The sequence below is a fragment of the Herpailurus yagouaroundi genome, unplaced genomic scaffold (genome assembly GCF_014898765.1).
Source record: "Herpailurus yagouaroundi ecotype Mexico unplaced genomic scaffold, PumYag 141, whole genome shotgun sequence".
NCBI classification, from domain to species: Eukaryota; Metazoa; Chordata; class Mammalia; order Carnivora; family Felidae; genus Herpailurus; species Herpailurus yagouaroundi.
The window spans coordinates 63,896,446-63,914,064 of record NW_024412396.1 but is presented as its reverse complement, the minus strand read 5'-3'; the positions used below and the strand labels follow the sequence as shown (position 1 = coordinate 63,914,064).

The following is a 17,619-nucleotide window of genomic DNA, read 5'->3' as shown; positions in this document are numbered from 1 at the left end:
GTGGCCCACAGGGTTCAGCAGCCACTGCTAAACATGTTTTCATGGGAGAAAACTGAGGGTTGATTTACAGTGTCTGCATTTTGCCGTCAGTACCGAGGTTGCATTGAAATGTGTCTGCCTGCCTGCAGGGCCTTTGCCTTGACGGGGAAGGAGATAAAGGCGGGGGAACTCACAGAGAGACGCAGCGGTGTGGGGGGGGTGGAGGTGGGAAACAGGTGCTCAGGAGGGCGTGATGGTGGCCCCTGCCTCAGACAACACCGTGAAAGGGCAGACGGAGGCCCCGCCTCCAGTGGTCCATGTGGGAATTTGGATGTCGTGTCGTGAGTGGGGAACGTTAAAATTCGGGGAACTGAGTAAGAACCTGGGACATTCATTGTCTGTTTACACTTGGGACTTTGTGTTTCTCCATGTTTCTTAACGGCTTCTAAGGAGTGCTGATAAAATTCGGTACATAGGTAAAAACAGGGCAGACAAACCTGATGTTTGTACCGATCACCACACTCCTGGAGGCAGGTGAAGAAAGGGCAGGTGTTCTAGGGAGCCAAGCTGATGGCAGTGGGATGGGGCGAACAGGTGGAGTTTAGTGAGGGGGCGATCTTGGCTGAGTGAGCAGGAGGTCCACCTGCCCGGTGTGGAGTGCCCCCGTCCCCGTCATGAGGACACCTCCGGACTGACTTTCCGTTGCTCTGGGTTCCGGAGAGATGCATTGGGTGCTGCGATCTGAGTGCAGCGGGGAGGAACCGGTGGTTGGTTTGATTCCACCTCCCCCCCCCCCCCCCCCCGCCCCGCACCTCTGGCATTTGGTTGTTGGGGGTCAAGGAGGCCCCCTGGAAACGAGTGTTGGCCTGTTGCTTGGTGGCTGGATGCCTGGGGAGTGCTGGGCTGACCACAGGGGCATGAGGGAATGCCCCTATCTCACTGGGCCTCAGGCACTGTGCACGGAGTATTTGACAAGCATTACTGCGTCTGATCCCGTATCGGCCCTACTTGTGTGCCCGTCGCAGAAAGGAAGGATCCACAGTTGAGGGACATTCACTTGCTTCACATCCCATGGCTAATAGTGCATTGGCAGGCCTGGGAATCGGAGCCTGTCAGCCCACATTCCCGGTCAACGCTCCCGGTCAGCACGACAGATTAGCTGGGACAGCTCTTTAGCCCCTTGGGGACCAGCCATCAGACCTGGCCCATGACTCCCTAAATGTGGCCCCTCAGCTGTTCGCAGGGCTGGGTCAGGCTTTTAAATAGCCTCCTGGTTCAGTTGAGGTCAGATCTGCGGGGGGCAGGCTGGCTTCAGGCAGCTGCCCAGAGGGGAGGAATACAGATTCTCAGTCATCTGGGCTGAGCCCGCAGCTTGCCATAGGAGCTGGGGCACAATTCCACGCAGTTCTAGTCCCTCCCTTCTGAGGTCGTGGGGTGTCCAAGACAAGCTGATGTACTTCTGTTGCCTAATATGTGGTGGAGGTTGATAAGGCCAGAGGATTGAGATATAGTTGAATAGTAGTTAGAAATCACCCTGTTCCATACTGTGTTTCACTCCTGGATACTCTTATCCGTCCCTGCCTGTTGGAAGTCGCTGAGTCCTTGAGGGCCCACCTCACATGCCCTGACTCCCCCCGCCCATCCCACCCCACCCCTGCTGCCCACCCGTTTCAGCCAACAGTGTTATTGAACAAAGCTATGAGGCTCACAAGGGCAGAAATGGAACAGCCCTACCCTGAGGAGTTTAAGGTCTGGGGTAGGAGGGCAGGCCACATTGCCTCACAGCGTGTCCAGGGCACTCTGGGAGCCCAAGTACCTGGTTCAGCAAGCAGGACAGAGTGAATTTGCAGGCATTTCTCAGAGGGGGCAACTCAGGCTGGGTTTTGAAGGCTGATCAGGAGCTGGTTGTGAGGATGAAGGGGCAGTCTGTGCTGTGGGCACGGAGAGCCCAGTAGTGAGGTGATGGTGGAAAGTGCTGGTGGGTGCAGCTGCTGGAACTCAGGGTGTGAACAGTGGGGGCAGTGGCCAAAGAGGAAGGGCCAGCCTTCCTTTCTGCTTGACACCCCCATGTGCTCTGGCTCACATCATTATGGCTGGTCTGGGCCTCTTTCCCACGTGAGCCCCTTGAGGATGAGTTGTCAGCTGAGGGCGGTGAAGAGAACACATGTCTGGACCTCTCTAGCCAGAGCTCAAGTCCCAGCTTCGCCTCTCAGTGGCTTTGTGACTTGGGGCTCATGGCTTACTTTAAGCCTCTTCATCCGTAAAAAGGGTCTGTCCCTGCCTCCCTCTCGGGGCTGTTGGGACGAGTGAGGTAGAGGGTGTGCCCAGGGCAGGGCCAGCTGCACAGTAGACAGGGTCTCCGACAGAGAGGACGTCTAGGTAATCTGAGTCTTAAACCCTTCACAGCTGCCACACTTTGATCAGAACCGTGACCACTGACCGGAAGGCACGTGGTTTCCCCCTCGACCAAGAATCTTCAGTGCAGGGAAGACACACATGTAGTGGATAAGCAAGAGCTTCCCGGTTGTTAGGGGGGCAGGCCTTTGAAAACTCTGCAGACACATTCCCACATGTGTGTGTTTGCATGCACCGTGAAGGTGTTTTGGGAAACTGCCCCTCCAGAATCCTGAGTGGTGCCGGAAGGGCTCTGAGGGAAGAGAAACCAAGAAGCCCCGTAACAAAGAGGGAGGAGAAGTGGAGCAAATGAGCCGAATTCCGTCGTGTGTGCTGGGCTGTCTGGTGCAGGAGCAAGAGTCCCACTGCCCCTCGCCCACAAAGGGGGTCTTCGAGGGAATGGCCATCATGTTCCACACCCAGCATGTGCCTAATACACAGGGGGCCGGTAGCACTTATTTTGGGGGTTCCCATTTGTTTGTGACCTGTCTCGGAGACTCCCCATTTCCAGAAAACTGCTGAGAACTGTTGTTCTTCCAAGAGTACGTATGTGACAAGTTCAGATAGGAGCTGGGTATGGAACAAAAGCTGATCTCAACAGCTACCTCTTCCCAGGACCCTGACTACAAAGTGAATGTTGAGTCTACAGGACTAGACTCAGCCCTCGAATCCGGGACAGACTTGTCAGCCCCACCTCTTTCTTGTTAAGGAAACGGGGCTCGGGGCACCTGGGGGGCTCAGTCAGTTAAGCATCCGATTCCTGATTTCAGCTCAGGTCATGATTTCACGGTTCATGAATTCTCTGAGCCCCACAACGGGGTCTGTGCTGACATCACAGAGCCTGCTTGGGATTGTCTCTCTCTCTCCCTCTCTCTCCCTCTCCCCCTCTCCCTCTCCCTCCCTCCCTCCCTCTCCCTATCCCACTTGCGCCCGTGCTCGTTCGCTCTCTCAAAAATAACAACTTTAAAACAAAAAGAAAGAAATGGGACTCAGCAAGGCCCCATGTCTGTCAGCAGAGTCCACTTGTCCAACCAGATGAGGTTTTAAATGGCAAACGTCTTCATACCATGGGCAGCATAGACATCGAGGAAGTGTCTACTGAGGAAGACACCAGATTCAACCATTTTCTTGATCCGGGGGCTTTTCTTTCAGTAGGGCATGCCCATTTGGCCTGGCCCAGTGAGAAAGGTGGGGGTGCTGAAAGGTGGAGACGTACCTCCCACCCCTGCACAGCGTCCTCACCCCTATGTTGTGTGTTTTCGGTCCAGAACCCTGGTTGTGAGCCAGATGCCTTCATCTGACGGTTCTTGTGTATGTTTTTGCTGAGCAGGAGCTGAGAGAGGACAACATCATTTTAATCGAGACCAAGGCCATGCTGGAGGAGCAGCTGACTGCAGCCCGGGCCCGGGGCGATAAAGTTCACGAGCTGGAGAAAGAGAACCTGCAGCTGAAATCCAAGCTTCACGACCTGGAACTGGTATTGCCAGCTCCCGCCACTACATCCGAAACAGATTGGGGCGGTGTCCAGTTTATGCCGTGCCCTCCTTGGGGCTTTCACCCCTGGGCTCTTGCTGCCGCCGCCACGGTGGCTCATGAACCATGGTGGGCAGCTTGCTAAGCTCAGCGCAACTGAGTGGGCAGCACTCGACGCCCATGACACGGGACTCGACTGCTTGTGCTCTTCCGTAGGTGTGGGTGTACGTGCATGTCTGTGGCAAGAAGGTCCTTGCTGGCCTTCATGGTGCGGGTTGAGCTGTGATTTTGTGAGTCTCTGTACAGCCTCTTCAAGGTGTGTGAGGCCTGCTCGAGGACCCCAGAACCACCTGTCGTCACATTACTTGCTTTAAAGCCCTGCATAGTGTGTCACTTTGTCAAGACAGCATTCAGTTAGAGACCTCAGGTCTCTGTTCATTACCTAGATCACTGGGGCAGGGTATCTCTTAATGGCCGTAACTCAGCTGGTCCTGTGTTGGAGAGGTTTCCTTGCAGCTGTATTTTTTGGGAAGTGAGCCAGGTGCATGGCATCCCTTCATCCTGGGGGGGGGGGGCCCCCGGGCAACGAGGGCAGGTGCCTGGGCTTGGAGGGGTTGGAGCCTGTCCAGCGGGAGCCCCTGGCCACAGCCTCACTCCTTCGCTCTTCCTGCACCAGGACCGGGACACAGATAAGAAACGAATTGAGGAGCTGCTGGAAGAGAACATGGTCCTCGAGATAGCCCAGAAGCAGAGCATGAATGAGTCGGTGCACCTCGGCTGGGAGCTGGAGCAGCTGTCGAAAAACGCAGACCTGTCCGATGGTGGGTACCGCCTGGGGTCTTACAGCCGGCCTGCAGCAGCTTTCTCATCCAGGGAGCCGACCCCTTGGCTCAGAATCTTCCGTGTCAGTCTAGCCATTCACCCCAAGTAAATAGGGTTTCCATCAAGAGCCATTTGGAATGGTTTCATCACAGCTCTCCCCAAGGAAAACATGAGGGGTGCGGCAGCTTTGGTGTCGGGACATGAAATGCAAATTAAGCGTTGCCAGCTTTCTCGTTTCCCATATGGACAGTCCTAGGAGCTTCCAGATTACAGCACGCTGACCCCCAGAGGACATGTTAGGCCTCTCTATGGATGATTGAAAGCTCTGGATGGCAGGTGACACCCCCAGTGGTCATTAATCTCCACTAGACACGTACCCCGGGCATTATTTCCTCTGTTCATTTGCATAATTGGACAAGATGGATGCAGTCTGTTTTCTGTCTCTCTGGGTGGGGATTGCTAAGTGGCTGCCCCTCACAGGACCCAGGACTCTTCCTCTCCCCCCTGTGCCCAGCACCCCAGGCGAGGTGTTGGCTGGGGAATGGCGGGTGGGGCAGCAGGAAGCTCCAGCGCTCTGCAAACAATAAGCCAGTTCCTTTGTTCAAAAATAGTACACGTGCACCTGATAGTGTGAGTTAATGTTTACTTAGAACTGTACAGAGTGTGGGTAGGGTATTGGGTGCGTTTGGGGGGACTTTTTCATTTCTGATAAACATCCCTAAACATAATGGAGGGGTTACTGAAAGCAGTATTTCTTCTCTTCAAGCTCCAAACCTAAAATACGTTGATTAAATTATTAATCAGTGTAAGAAGTTAGTTCTGCCTGTGCCATGGTGTCCAGGGGCTGTGGTGGGGCCTGAGGGTTGGTGGGGGTGGTTCACATGGATTCCTGCCCTGGGAGTTCAGGTTCACCGGGGAGGACCGCTGCCCCCTGGCGAGTCAGAGAGGTGGTGCAGGCTGCCTAGGACAGTATCAGACCAAAAGGGAGTGTTTCAGTGACACCCAAGGGCGGCTGTTGGAGTCAGAAGCCTCACCGATTCACACGACTGAGTGTGTTTGTGAGCCCTTTCAGGTCCATGATGATGATTTATTCTTGGTGTTCCCAACTCCTAGTGCTTAGCGGGGAGCTCGTGGGCTTTGGTTTGAATGGTGGCATGTGAGCAGAGCCCGAAAGTGCTTGTGCATGTATGGTGTGGTGGCTTCTTGAGTCAGAGCTAGTTGGCCAGCCCAGTTTCCTTAGCTGCAAAGTGGGGGTGATGCAGCCACCTCGCAGGATTGCCTTGAGTACCCAGTGATGGGAGGCAGTGAAGTGTTACACTGTACATGGCCCACAGGCACTCTGGGAAGGGCTCCTCTTTCTTCCTGTCTTGCTCTTGTGTCAAAACTCCTCCCTCCCTCCTTCCCCCCATCTCTCTCTCTCTCTTTCTCTCTCTCTCTCTCTCTCTTTCTCTCTCTCTCTCTCTCTCACACACACACACACACACACACACACACACACACACGACCTGTCTCACAACTGATTGCTGGGGGTGCTAATGAGCGAAGCACTCAGTCAAGAGTCATTGGTGGTTTTGTGATAAACTGTTGGGTCCCCATTGTCTCTGAGGGCCTGCCTTTCACTGAAGGGGAAATGAGACTTGTAACCAATTCCTTTGTTTAATGTGTGGAACCTTCACATTTATCCTCCATGAGTACAGAGTTTCAGTTTGGGATGATGACAAAGTCTGCAGATGGATGGTGGGGGCGGTTGAATCTAACCAGTGAGAATGTATCTAATGCCGTAGAACTGTACTGAAAACGATAAAAATGGTAAATTTTATGTTCTGTATGTTGCACCACAATGAAAAATGTGATATTTCCCATGAATGCTGTCCCAGTGATCACAGGTTCTGAGTCAGTGGGGTTTTAGGTCAGGTTAGTTGGATTCGTAGCGCAGTCGAGACAGCCCTCTGTGCACACGTTTTTGCACATCGAGAGCGCATGTGCTCGTGGGTGCGTTAGTGCGGGGATGGTCAGCACTGCGGACACTCCATCCACCTCCACTGCTGCATGCCTGTTGTTGCCTGTGGTCTTGAGGCCCTTCTGGTTTGTTGGGTCTGTACTGCTGTCCTTGGTGGGTGAAGAGACCTCAGAGAGGGATGTGGATGCCTTCCAGTTCTTTGGATCATGCAGGGGATCCAAACACACGTTTTTTTTTTTTTTCCCCAGCTTGATGTGCTTGCTATGAAAGCCTTCAGCTCTTGGTACCTCCAGGCCCTAGCGTGATGAGTAAGAAGCAGGTGGGGGAGGCCATATTAGCCATACAGTGTGATAAGGCTCCCAGAGCTGAGCATGGTTCTCACGGGACAGAAGAGGACAGGACAGCCCTGATCCTTCTCTCAGGGGCTTTCACATACATTCCTTTTTCCTTTCCAGAAAAGCCCCTTAAGTTACCTAATATTATTCACTTGCTGTGGCAGGATGGGGCCAAGAACTCCTGTCCCCTGACTCTTGGGTCTGTGCCCCCTTCTTCATTTGTATCTGAGCTGTTTTAGAAGCAGAGTAGATAATCTGCCTTTTTCTGTCTTTGGCTCACATTTTCATCTCACGTAGAATTTTAAAGCAATTTATATGTACCATCTCATTTTTTCCCAGTACAATTGTGAAATTACAAAATCTCTGTCAAAAGGATGGCAAGTACCTGGCATACATCCCCACACAGTTCCTGACCACTTGTGGCAGACATAACTAGTCAATTATCATGTTCCTCCTGCTGAACCTCCCAGAACTGGCCCAGAAATGTCACCTATTTGCCATCTCTGTTGGTCTGTACAGTCCTTGAGTGCACAGTCAAGTTAGCAGCTTGGTAAAAACAGTTCCCAGCACTTAGTCTGTGACTTTTACATTGGCCCCTCCTCTATGAGCTGCTTTCTTCTTAAGCTCCTGGTTGCTCCCCCAGACCCCAGCTGAGCTGGCAGAGGGACTGGAACAACCGGAGAAGGTCTCTAGCGTGCTGACCATAGCCGCACCGCATGGACTGGGGGTGAGGCACCCAGCTGATCCTGGGGTGGGGAAGAGAGCGGAAGCAGAGTCTCTCCTGGAACCTGGGCTGTGACCCGACTTTGTGTTTCAGCCTCCCGGAAGTCATTTGTGTTTGAGCTGAACGAATGTGCCTCCAGCCGCATCCTGAAGCTAGAGAAGGAGAACCAGAGCCTCCAGAGCACCATCCAGGGGCTGCGGGATGCATCCCTGGCGCTGGAGGAGAGCAGCCTGAAGTGCGGAGAGCTGGAGAAGGAGAACCACCAGCTCAGCAAGAAGGTAACCCCAGCCAGGGGTGGGCGACCTCCTCCCCCAGCCCTTGTCTATAATGTGCAGCCAGGCAGAGCGTTCAGGTGTTGGTGAGTGTGCACAGCTGGGAAAAATGCAGAATCCACTGCAGGCACAGTTCATTATAATAGAGGGATAAGCGTGTCCTTGACCAGAGGCAGCATGGCTTGTCCCTGCACCACAAATGCAAATGTGGCCCCAGTGTGACTAGACCTCTGTGTGCCTTGTCTTCATCTGCGAAATGGGGTTAATGGGGGTTGTAAGGATTTTATGGGTTATTGTAAGTAGAGTCGGGCACATAAATAGTAAGTGCTCTATGAAAAGAAGGCACTGTTGGGGCGCCTGGGTGGCACAGTCAGTTAAGCGTCCGACTTCAGCCAGGTCACGATCTCATGGTCCGTGAGTTCGAGCCCCGCGTCAGGCTCTGGGCTGATGGCTCAGAGCGTGGAGCCTGTTTCCGATTCTGTGTCTCCCTCTCTCTCTGCCCCTCCCCCGTTCATGCTCTGTCTCTCTCTCTCCCAAAAATAAATAAACGTTAAAAAAAAAAAAATTGAAAAGAACGCACTGTTAAAAAGCATAGGACGGGGCACGGGAAGAGGAATCGGTGATGTCAGACATGCCTGCATGCATGTGTGTATAGGACACTGATGGACTATTTTAGGGCATTGCTGGTGGTAACACAAGGTCAGAGCACACCTCTTTCTCTTGGTTTATGGGGTGAGGAAGAAGAGATGGCCAAATTGCATTTGCCTTTCAGGACAACTGCTGGGTCTTTGATTTAGCACTGTAGAGCCCAAACCTCTGGGAGGACAGACAGAGGTTCCCAAACCGTCTTTGTTCTCCAGTTACGAGGACCCCTGTTCGCACAGGGGATGCGGATCGGGTCCACGAAAGGGCAGTTGAGAGCCAGGGATTGCCTGCATGTGTTGGTCACAGGACCTCAGTAGACGTCACCCACACTACAGACAGCGCACCTGCGTCATGGGCTATCCACGCACCAGCTGCCAGATTGCAGCTGAGGGAGAGGACAAGAGTGCTCTTGCCTGCTGACCACCATGCAGGGCCGATGCTTCTGGGTATCTGGGTGTCTGTCCCGACCTGCCCACTGTCTGGCCAGTGTCATTGACTGAGGTTGCACCGGCAGGGGGAGGAGCTTGGGCTGCAGACAAGAGACTGGGGTCCACTGGTGCTGGCCCTGCCTGCACTTCCTCTCTGGGGGAGGCTTGGGGCATCCCCTCCTTCTATGAAATGGTCTCTCCCATCCCCTCCTGGGACTTCCCAGGCTCGGTTACTCACCCTTCTGGTCCCTGTGAAGCATTGTGTGCTCCGCAGCGTGGTAGGTGCCAAAGTCTGTCATCTCTCATAGGACAATGGAAAACACACTCTCTTGTGCTCTGTGTCTTAATGCAGAGCAGCGTGTGGAGGGCGACTAGACGGTTTGGGTGTTTAGATTCACATGGGCCTAGCACAGGAAATGTCTTTATAAATGGCAGTCTGACCTCAGCCAAGATTTAAAAAAAAAACAAATTTTTTTTTTGACCTTTTGAGAAATGAGAACCTTCAACTCCACAGGTCCTCACGGGTCTGCCGTAGAAAGCTGTGCTGAAATCTTGCTGGCCCAGCTCCCAGCCAGCCTCAGAGGTTTTCCCTCCCCTTGGGGTCCACCCTGGTCCCTCCTCTGCACAGACAGGACCGGCAGTGGGTGCTGCCTGCCCAGCATTATTTCTGAGCCCCCGTCTCTCAGTCCCACCTCCTGCTTCCTCTCTGGATCGTTTCTCCGGGGGGATAGCAGCCCTCCCTGCCACAGCCTATGGGAGCATATCTTGGCACAGCATCCCTGGTAAAAGGGAGGTGCCACTGTTCCCAGACTGGAGCCATCCTGTGTTCGGAGCCAGGAGCCCTGGGGAGGGAGTCCTTCTGCCCACTGGAGCACCTCTTCTCCCTGTCCTCAGCCTGCCTGGGGTCTGGCTGGATCTGTTCTGACCCAGCGTGGGTAGTTACGTTCTCTCCGCACCATCCAGCTTGGTACAGAACACCGGAGGGAGCCCGTCAGCTCCTCTGGAATTGCCTTTTCCCAGCCTTGGTCACCTCACTCTGCGCTTCTCTCCATGGAGTGTGTCTCAGTCACCAGCTGGCATTTCTTGGTCAATAGGTGAACCACCAACCCAGCTGAGCCCCACAGGGGACACATCCCCAACAGTGACTCCTGGAACAAGGGAGAGCACCGCCTTGGGACGAGTCCAGACAGCACAGCTACCCTGGGAGGTGTCTACAAAGGAGGGTTAAGGGCCAACCAGGACACAGTGACCTGGAGGCCCCTCCTGCCCCCTGCCGTGCTAGCCCGGCTCTCCCATCATCCTGCACGTAGCCCAGGCTGCAAGCTTGCTTAGGTTCGGGATGTCTGTGGGAACCATCGTTCCCCAGAGTTAATATCTTCCTTCTAATTAATGAAATTTTCGTGGGACTTAGAGAAACTGCCTCGCCCTCGTGACTATAACTGTGTCAATACCTTGCAAGTTGAACGCCTTGAGCTAAGAAGTAAAGAATCCTTAGTTTCAGAGACAGGAAGGCAACCCGTTGAGGGTGTGTACAGATCCGGAGCTGAGGGGAAGGCCCCTGGCACCCACATACTCTGGGAGTCCATAACCTGAGCCAGCTACTTGAGGAAGGATGGGAAGCCCTCTCAGGGCTGACAGGCCTACGGCCAGCTCACATCTCAGCCCCGCGAGCTCCCCCAGGGCCACTGCGGTCCGTCGGGGATGGGTAAGAATAGGGGCTCCAATTCCATGGCAGAAAGAACCAGAAAGGGAGAAAGATGGCAGTGGGCATCCAGCAGTGATGGGTGGGATGTGGGGACATCGTGTCTTCAGACTAGAAGCAAGAACAATCAGAAATGCAGAGGCTGGAAGAACATTCCTTTCTCCAGGAGAGAAGGGGCAGCCAGGGTAAAGGATTACCAGTGAGGTCAGCGGGTGAGCTGGGAAGGCAGGGGACACGCACCACAGGCTGCTGACAGTGCCTGGGAGCAGGTCTGGGGTCACCCACTGGTGTGCATCCTAGCCCTGCTGTGTCCTCACTGTGAGGCCTTGGGCAAATCACTTAGTTGCTCTGGCCCAGAGTCGTCCACTGCATGATGGTCAGTAATAATTGCCTGTTCCCTTACCCGTCACTGGCAAGACGCTCTTGGGGAGGGTCTGCTGACATTGGCATACCTGACACCTGCCAGATGCGTGCTGAGCACTTGATGGGATAGCTCATGAAGATGGACGCCTCTGGCCCAATGTCATTTACCGAAATTTGCTCATCATGGTCCTGTTGTTAGCAGGAAGGGACCAGACTCTGAACCCGTGTCCCTCTGACACCAGTCAGCGCCGTTTCCCCAACTCCTGTCCCCAGTGATAAGGAGTTTGGGGTTGGCAGGGAGGGACAGCAGCCCCCACGAAGCCCTCAGACTGCAAAAGGTGACATGGGCATCACCTGGGAGCTGAGTTGTAGGCCCTGCCTTCAGCCTGCCAAGTCAGAATCTGCATCTACCACGATGATAAATGTGGGTATCGGGCATGATAAAGTGTGATAAGCCCTGAGCTAGGTAGTTCATGTTTGGCAAGGATGGACGCTGGTGGGTCTTAGCCAAGAGCATGGCACCCAGGAGGTGATATAGGTGGTCATCCAGGCAAGATGGGAGTGTGGTCCAGGGGCGCATGGGTGGTTCAATCAGTTGAGCATCCAACTCTTGATTATAGCTCAGGTCATGATCTCACGGTACATGAGTTCGACCCCCAAGTTGGGCTCTGTGCTGACAATGCAGAGCCTGCTTGGGATCCTCCTCCTCTGTTTCTGTCTATCTGTCTCTCTCTCTCTCTCATGCTCTCTGCCCCTCCCCCACTTGCATGCATGCACACACACACACTCTAAAAAATAAATAAACTTTAAAAAAAAGATGGAACATGGTCAGGTCTGGGGTAGTCAGGGGGCATGTGGAGGGGGAGGGGCACAGGTAGAGACGACAGGACTTGCTGACAAACTTATTGGAGGGTGAAAGTGGAAGGAGAGATGCATCAGAAGACTGAGCAGCTGGGTGAACAGGTGTGTCCCCAACTTAGGTGGCCTTTGTGAAGGAGAGGGTAGGAGGGTGAGTCCAAAGTCCCTGCAGGGCATCCAGTAGCGGTGGCTGGTGGCCCCTAGAGCATGTGCTGTGACCCTTGAGAGCGTGGACAAGGCCTGAGACAGAAGCGAGGGACCTGGGTGTGGCTAAGAACATTTGGCAGTGAGGGTGAGCAGGGGTGGGGTGAGAGGGAGGCTGACTGGTTGGTTGGTGCCCAGGACCCTCCCCTCTTCCCTGAGCCGAAAGTGCAAGGTGTGAGCTAAGAGTTGAGATTGCTGCGGAACAGCACCTGGATGTTTTTCCTTGAGAAGAGGCCTGTGCAAGTATTCTGTGAGGCTGGCAGGGTTTTGGTTTGTCTTAAAACGTCGTTCACTTTGTGAAAGTGACTTTTGCACTGGCTGGGTCTTCTGGCTCTACAGATTGAAAAGTTACAGACCCAGCTGGAGAGAGAGAAGCAGAGCAACCAGGATTTGGAGACCCTGAGTGAGGAGCTGATCAAAGAGAAGGAGCAGCTGCAGAGTGACATGGAGACCCTGAAGGCCGACAGAGCCAGGCAGGTGGGTGCCTCCGGGATGAATGTTCTTTCTCGCCTGTCTTGGGAACTCTGCCTACAAGGGGAAGAGTCCAGGATTATAGCCACTTCCTGTAATTGATGAGTGATATGTGTGTTACCACTGACCTAGCTTAGCTGCCCTCAAACCAGCCATTTTTAGCTGACGGTGCAGGAACAGGGGTCAGCTTTTGCCTCCCAGGTCACAACGGCAGTCCTGGTTTTGATTGTCGTGATTTGGGGGAGGAGAGAAAAGGTGCGCGTGGCCTGTGGGTGGAGACCAGATGGCCTGCAGTGCACAGGACGGCCCCTCAGGACGAAGAACAGATCCAGTTGTAAACGTCTGTCGTGTCCTAGCAGAAAACCCTGGCAAACCTTTGAGCTTTATTTGGCTCATGCTATAAGAAGTCCAGGGTGGGCAACGCAGTGCTGGTGCAGTGGCTCAGTGATGCCAGCCAGAAGCCAGGCCTCTCTCTACCTGTCCTGCCAGGCCTAGCTATTGCACATCCCCAAAGTATGGGCGGGAAAAAGGTCACAATGCCCAGGGAGAGCGTCCTGCTGGGTGCCAGGCATGTTCAAGTCATGGAGCTGACACTCTCCCTGAGCCTGAAGGACGAGGAGGGGACAGAGATGCTGTAGATCAGTGGGGGGAAGATGGGGGAGTGTTCAAGGCAGAGGGACCATCACGTGCAGCGTCCGCAGCGGGGGAGAGTGGCATACGGGGAGGCCACAGGTGGCAGGCTCAGGTCGTGGGGGTCTTGCTGCCCGGGATGAGGAGTACCAGAGAAATCCCTTTCATTCTCATTCTTGTAAATAAGAGGAAGAGAAGTGGTATACATTTGTGAATCACCGTGACTGCTGTGGATGTGTTTGGCTTGAACTGAGTAATGACTGCCCTTGACCTTGGCCTGGGATGCAATGGGATGGCTCTGGGTGGTCCTTCAGGGGCCTACAATTTATTCTCCTAGTTTGGGCCCAGGTCACTGAAATTTATCCATGCAGCAGCCACCTTGTGTGTCATTCGCGTTATATTTCTCCGCAGATCAAGGATCTCGAGCAAGAAAAGGATCATCTCAACCAAGCGGTGTGGACGCTGCGGGAGAGGTCGCAGGTGAGCAGCGAGGCCCGGGTGAAGGACATCGAGAAGGAGAACAAAGCCCTCCACCAGACGGTGACGGAGACCAGCAGCAGACTCAGCAAGGTGGAATTCGAGAAGCAGCAGCTGCACAAGGACTTCGAACAGGTGAAGGAGAAGGTGGAGCGGGTGGAGGAGCTGGAGAAGGAACTGCACCGGCTGGAGAAGGACAACGAGAAGCTGGCCAAGAAGGTGGCCTCCCTGAAGACCGCCACCGAGAAGGTGGATGCCCTGGAGCGTGAGAGTCGGGGCCTGGCTCTGGAGAACCGGAAGCTCAGGAAGTCGCTGGACACCCTGCAGAACGTGTCCCTGCAGCTCGAGGGTCTGGAGCGGGACAACAAGCAGCTGGACGAGGAGAACCTGGAGCTGCGCAGGATGGTGGAGACCATGCGCTTCACCAGTGCCAAGATGGCTCAGATCGAGAGGGAGAACCAGGAGCTTGAGCGGGAGAAGGAGGAGCTGAGGAAGAACGTGGAGCTGCTGAAGGCCCTGAGCAAGAAGTCCGAGCGCCTGGAGCTCAGCTACCAGGGCGTGAGTGCCGAGAACCTGCGGCTGCAGCAGACCCTGGAGAGCAGCAGCCAGAAGTCCCAGGCCCTGGAGCAAGAGCTTGGTGAGCTGGAGGCCGAAAACCAGGTCCTGCGGCGCGACCTGGAGGCCCTTCGGCTCTCCCACAAGCAGCTGGAGAGGGCTGAGAAGGACAGGAAGGCCCTGGAGCAGGAGGTGGCCCAGCTGGAGAAAGACAAGAAGCTGCTGGAGAAGGAGGCAAAGCGGCTGTGGCAGCAGGTGGAGCTCAAGGAGGCGGTCTTAGACGACAGCACCGCGAAGCTGTCTGCCGCTGAGAGGGAGAGCCGCGCCCTGGACAAGGAGCTGGCCCGCTGCAGGGACGCGGCCAGCAAGCTGAAGGAACTGGAGAGGGACAACAGGGACCTCACCAAGCAAGTCACCATGCATACGAGGACACTGACCACCCTGAGAGAGGTGAGCTGGCACCAGCAGGCCCCTCTCCCGTGGTGAGGGGGTGGGGGTACGTGCCTCCCGAGCAGACGTGAGACTGTGTGTGTGTGTGTCCTCCCTGATTCCGAACAGAATAAGGTCTGCCAGTGCGAAGAACAAAGGGAAAGCACTGGTTCTAATCTCCCTGCCCAGAGATGACCACTGCTCATAGTCTGGCCGATTTTATCCCGTCATTCCCCGTGTGCATTTGTACATACACATGCTTGACATCGCGCGTCCCTGCATCCTAAGCTCTTCTGTTGTTTATTTACTCTGCCTTTCTTTTCTCATTACAGTAAGTAAGATTGAAGCCATGGATTTCTAATGGCTACAGGGTTTTAATGCTGTAGATTTACTGCAATTAGTTTTTGGACGTTTAGGTGGTTTTCCAATTCTTTTCATTATTTTAGATACCACTGGACACTTGCATACATATATCTGTTTTCTCAGGCTATATTCCTAGAAGCAAAAGTAGGGGTTCTAAGGGTATGAACATCTTAAAGTTTCTTGCTAAGTTGGCATCCTACTGTTTCCCCAGTATTTATTGCATGGGCCCTCTGGGGGTTCCTTCAGTGTTTGAGGGGGAATAAACTGCTTTAGTAAATGACTTCGGCATCTGAATGGCCCGGCACAGAAATTGAGTCTCACGTAGGTAGGAGTTGAGTGTGGCTGTTCATGGACAGCCTTAAATTCAGTGACTTGGGCACCTGGTTTCTCCCGTCCTGTGGCTCGGCCATCCCGCAGTGGAGTCCTCTTCTGACTGTGGCAGTAAATGAGGAAGACAGTGGGTAAGAAAGATTGCACTCCACTGTGCAGAACGCGGTCACACGGCTGCACCTAGCTTCAGGCGAGGCTGGGGAACGTGTTTCAGCGGTGTGCCAGGGGAGAAAAGGAAATAGATTTGGTGAACACAGGGATGTCTCCATGTTCATGTACAGGAAGATCATAAGGCTATGGGAGAGGGAGTTCACTAATATGACCCCTAGTCCCTGTCTCTGGAAGCAGAAGATAAGTTCTGCCGTGGTAACACTCAAGCCCGGAGTCATAGCGGCTCATCACGCCAGGGACTGACTTTTCAATTCGTGAGACTCCAGGTGACTCCCCAGGAGCCTGTCATCTGTGCTGTGACTCAGCAGTCCAGGCTGCTTTGATTTATGGCTCCGCCTTCTCAGCACAGGGCTTGGGCAGTTGCTGAGGCAGGACAAAGGCAGCTGGAAGGTCACACACCGGCTCTGCTGTGCTGCAGCCAGGAGGTGACCCACAGCATGTCCACCCACCACTCACTGGCCAGAACTACTGGGTAGCTGGGACATTTGGGGTGAGCTGATGGAGTGTTGGGAGAGCGCCATGCTGTCACACGGCCGTCGAAGGCCTGAGGATTTGGTGGGGGTCAGCTTGCATGCCAAGTAGCTGGGGCACTGGGCAGAGAGCAGTACCTGCCTGGAGAGCTTCGAAGATGGGTTGGGAGTAAGAAGGGGGATCTACATACAGTAAGTAAACCACCTAAATGAGAGCAACTGCTTTTGCAGAATAAACCACAACCAGAGTTTTTAGTAAAATCTTTATCTCTTTTGTCCTTTTTTCTGTTCCAAATTCTCCGCAAGGAGCATTTAATTCCATTACTGCACAGAAAAGGTAATCGTGTTAGAATTCAAAGCTCCTACTCAAAGGTCAACATAAATGGCGTTGCACAAACACACGTCCTTCCCGTATCACCATGGAGGCCGGGAGGCTGAGAAAGCATGTCTGTCCCTTCCCTTTGGAAGACGTCCCTGGGGTTCACCTGTCCCGTGGAACTGTCTGCTCAGCCCTCAGGACACCTGAGTCAGCCGTGACTCGGGAAGACGGCTCCTCGGCCTTGAGAAGGGCCTGTGCCAGGCCCTCCGTGCTGGGCTCCCGTCCCACACGCATCCTCTCCCTGTCCTGGCAGGACCTGGTGCTGGAGAAGCTCAAGAGCCAGCAGCTGACCAGTGAGCTGGACAAACTGAGCCAGGGGCTGGAGAAGGTCGGCCTCCACAAGGAGCTGCTGCTACAGGACGAGAGCAGCCATGGCGACACGTAAGGACCTCCCTGCCGCGGTCTGTGGGCTCTTACCCGGGGCTGCACGCTCCCAGCTCCAGAGCTCTGTTCACTCTGCCTACTTTGGGGCCTGTTGTCTTGTGGTCTTTATGAGGGGCTTGTGTCCTTTACAGATCCTCTCCCTGGAGGTTTGCAGGGAGGGGTGAAAGGAGACTCTTGTCCAGTGGAAAGGCTTCTCAATTTTTTTTAAATACACTTTTTAGAGCAGCTTTAAGCTCAAAGCCAAGTTAAGGGGAAGGGACAGAGATTTCCTGAATGCCCTGTGCCGCCCCGCCTCAACCCCCGCCCAGCATAGCCTCTCTGTAATCCATATCCCCACCAGGGTGGTGCATGTGTTACACTTGATGTGCCTCCACTGACCCATCATCACCCGAAGTCCACAGTTTACATTGGAGGCCACTCTGGATGGTGCACATTCCATGGGTTTCAACCCTTGTGTAATAACCTGTATCTGCCAAGTGTCCTACAGAATGGTTTCTCTGCCCTGAAAATCCTTTGTTCCATCTATTCATTCCTCTTTTCCTGGTCCCAGCCCTTTAATTTTCAAACATTTAACCGTTGTAGTCTTTGCCTGCGGTTCTTTCAGTAACCGTCTCATTGTTCAAAGAAATCCAGTATCATGGATTTTTCCTGGACTTGTAACTGACAAGATCCACAGGACAGATAATGTGTGACACGCTGTCAGTGTGGTGAAAAGGCTACCAGTTACCTAGCTAGCATTGTAGTCTTGGGCAAATGGCCTAATCTTTTTCTTTTTCTTTTTCTCTTTCTTTTTCTTTTTCT

At 54.0% G+C, this 17,619-nt stretch overlaps 1 protein-coding gene across 4 annotated transcripts in view; it reads left to right on the top strand.

The window, feature by feature from the left end:
* The window catches only part of CCDC88C (coiled-coil domain containing 88C), a 130,517-nt gene that overhangs the window by 78,740 nt on the left and 34,158 nt on the right, over nucleotides 1-17,619 (top strand). For all 4 annotated transcript variants that reach the window (XM_040478019.1, XM_040478017.1, XM_040478018.1 and 1 more), the window contains exons 11-16: nucleotides 3,704-3,850; nucleotides 4,523-4,667; nucleotides 7,781-7,965; nucleotides 12,499-12,636; nucleotides 13,672-14,742; nucleotides 16,688-16,815. In XM_040478019.1, coding sequence (XP_040333953.1) covers nucleotides 3,704-3,850; nucleotides 4,523-4,667; nucleotides 7,781-7,965; nucleotides 12,499-12,636; nucleotides 13,672-14,742; nucleotides 16,688-16,815 — 1,814 coding nt within the window. The remainder of the gene's footprint in view (nucleotides 1-3,703; nucleotides 3,851-4,522; nucleotides 4,668-7,780; nucleotides 7,966-12,498; nucleotides 12,637-13,671; nucleotides 14,743-16,687; nucleotides 16,816-17,619) is intronic.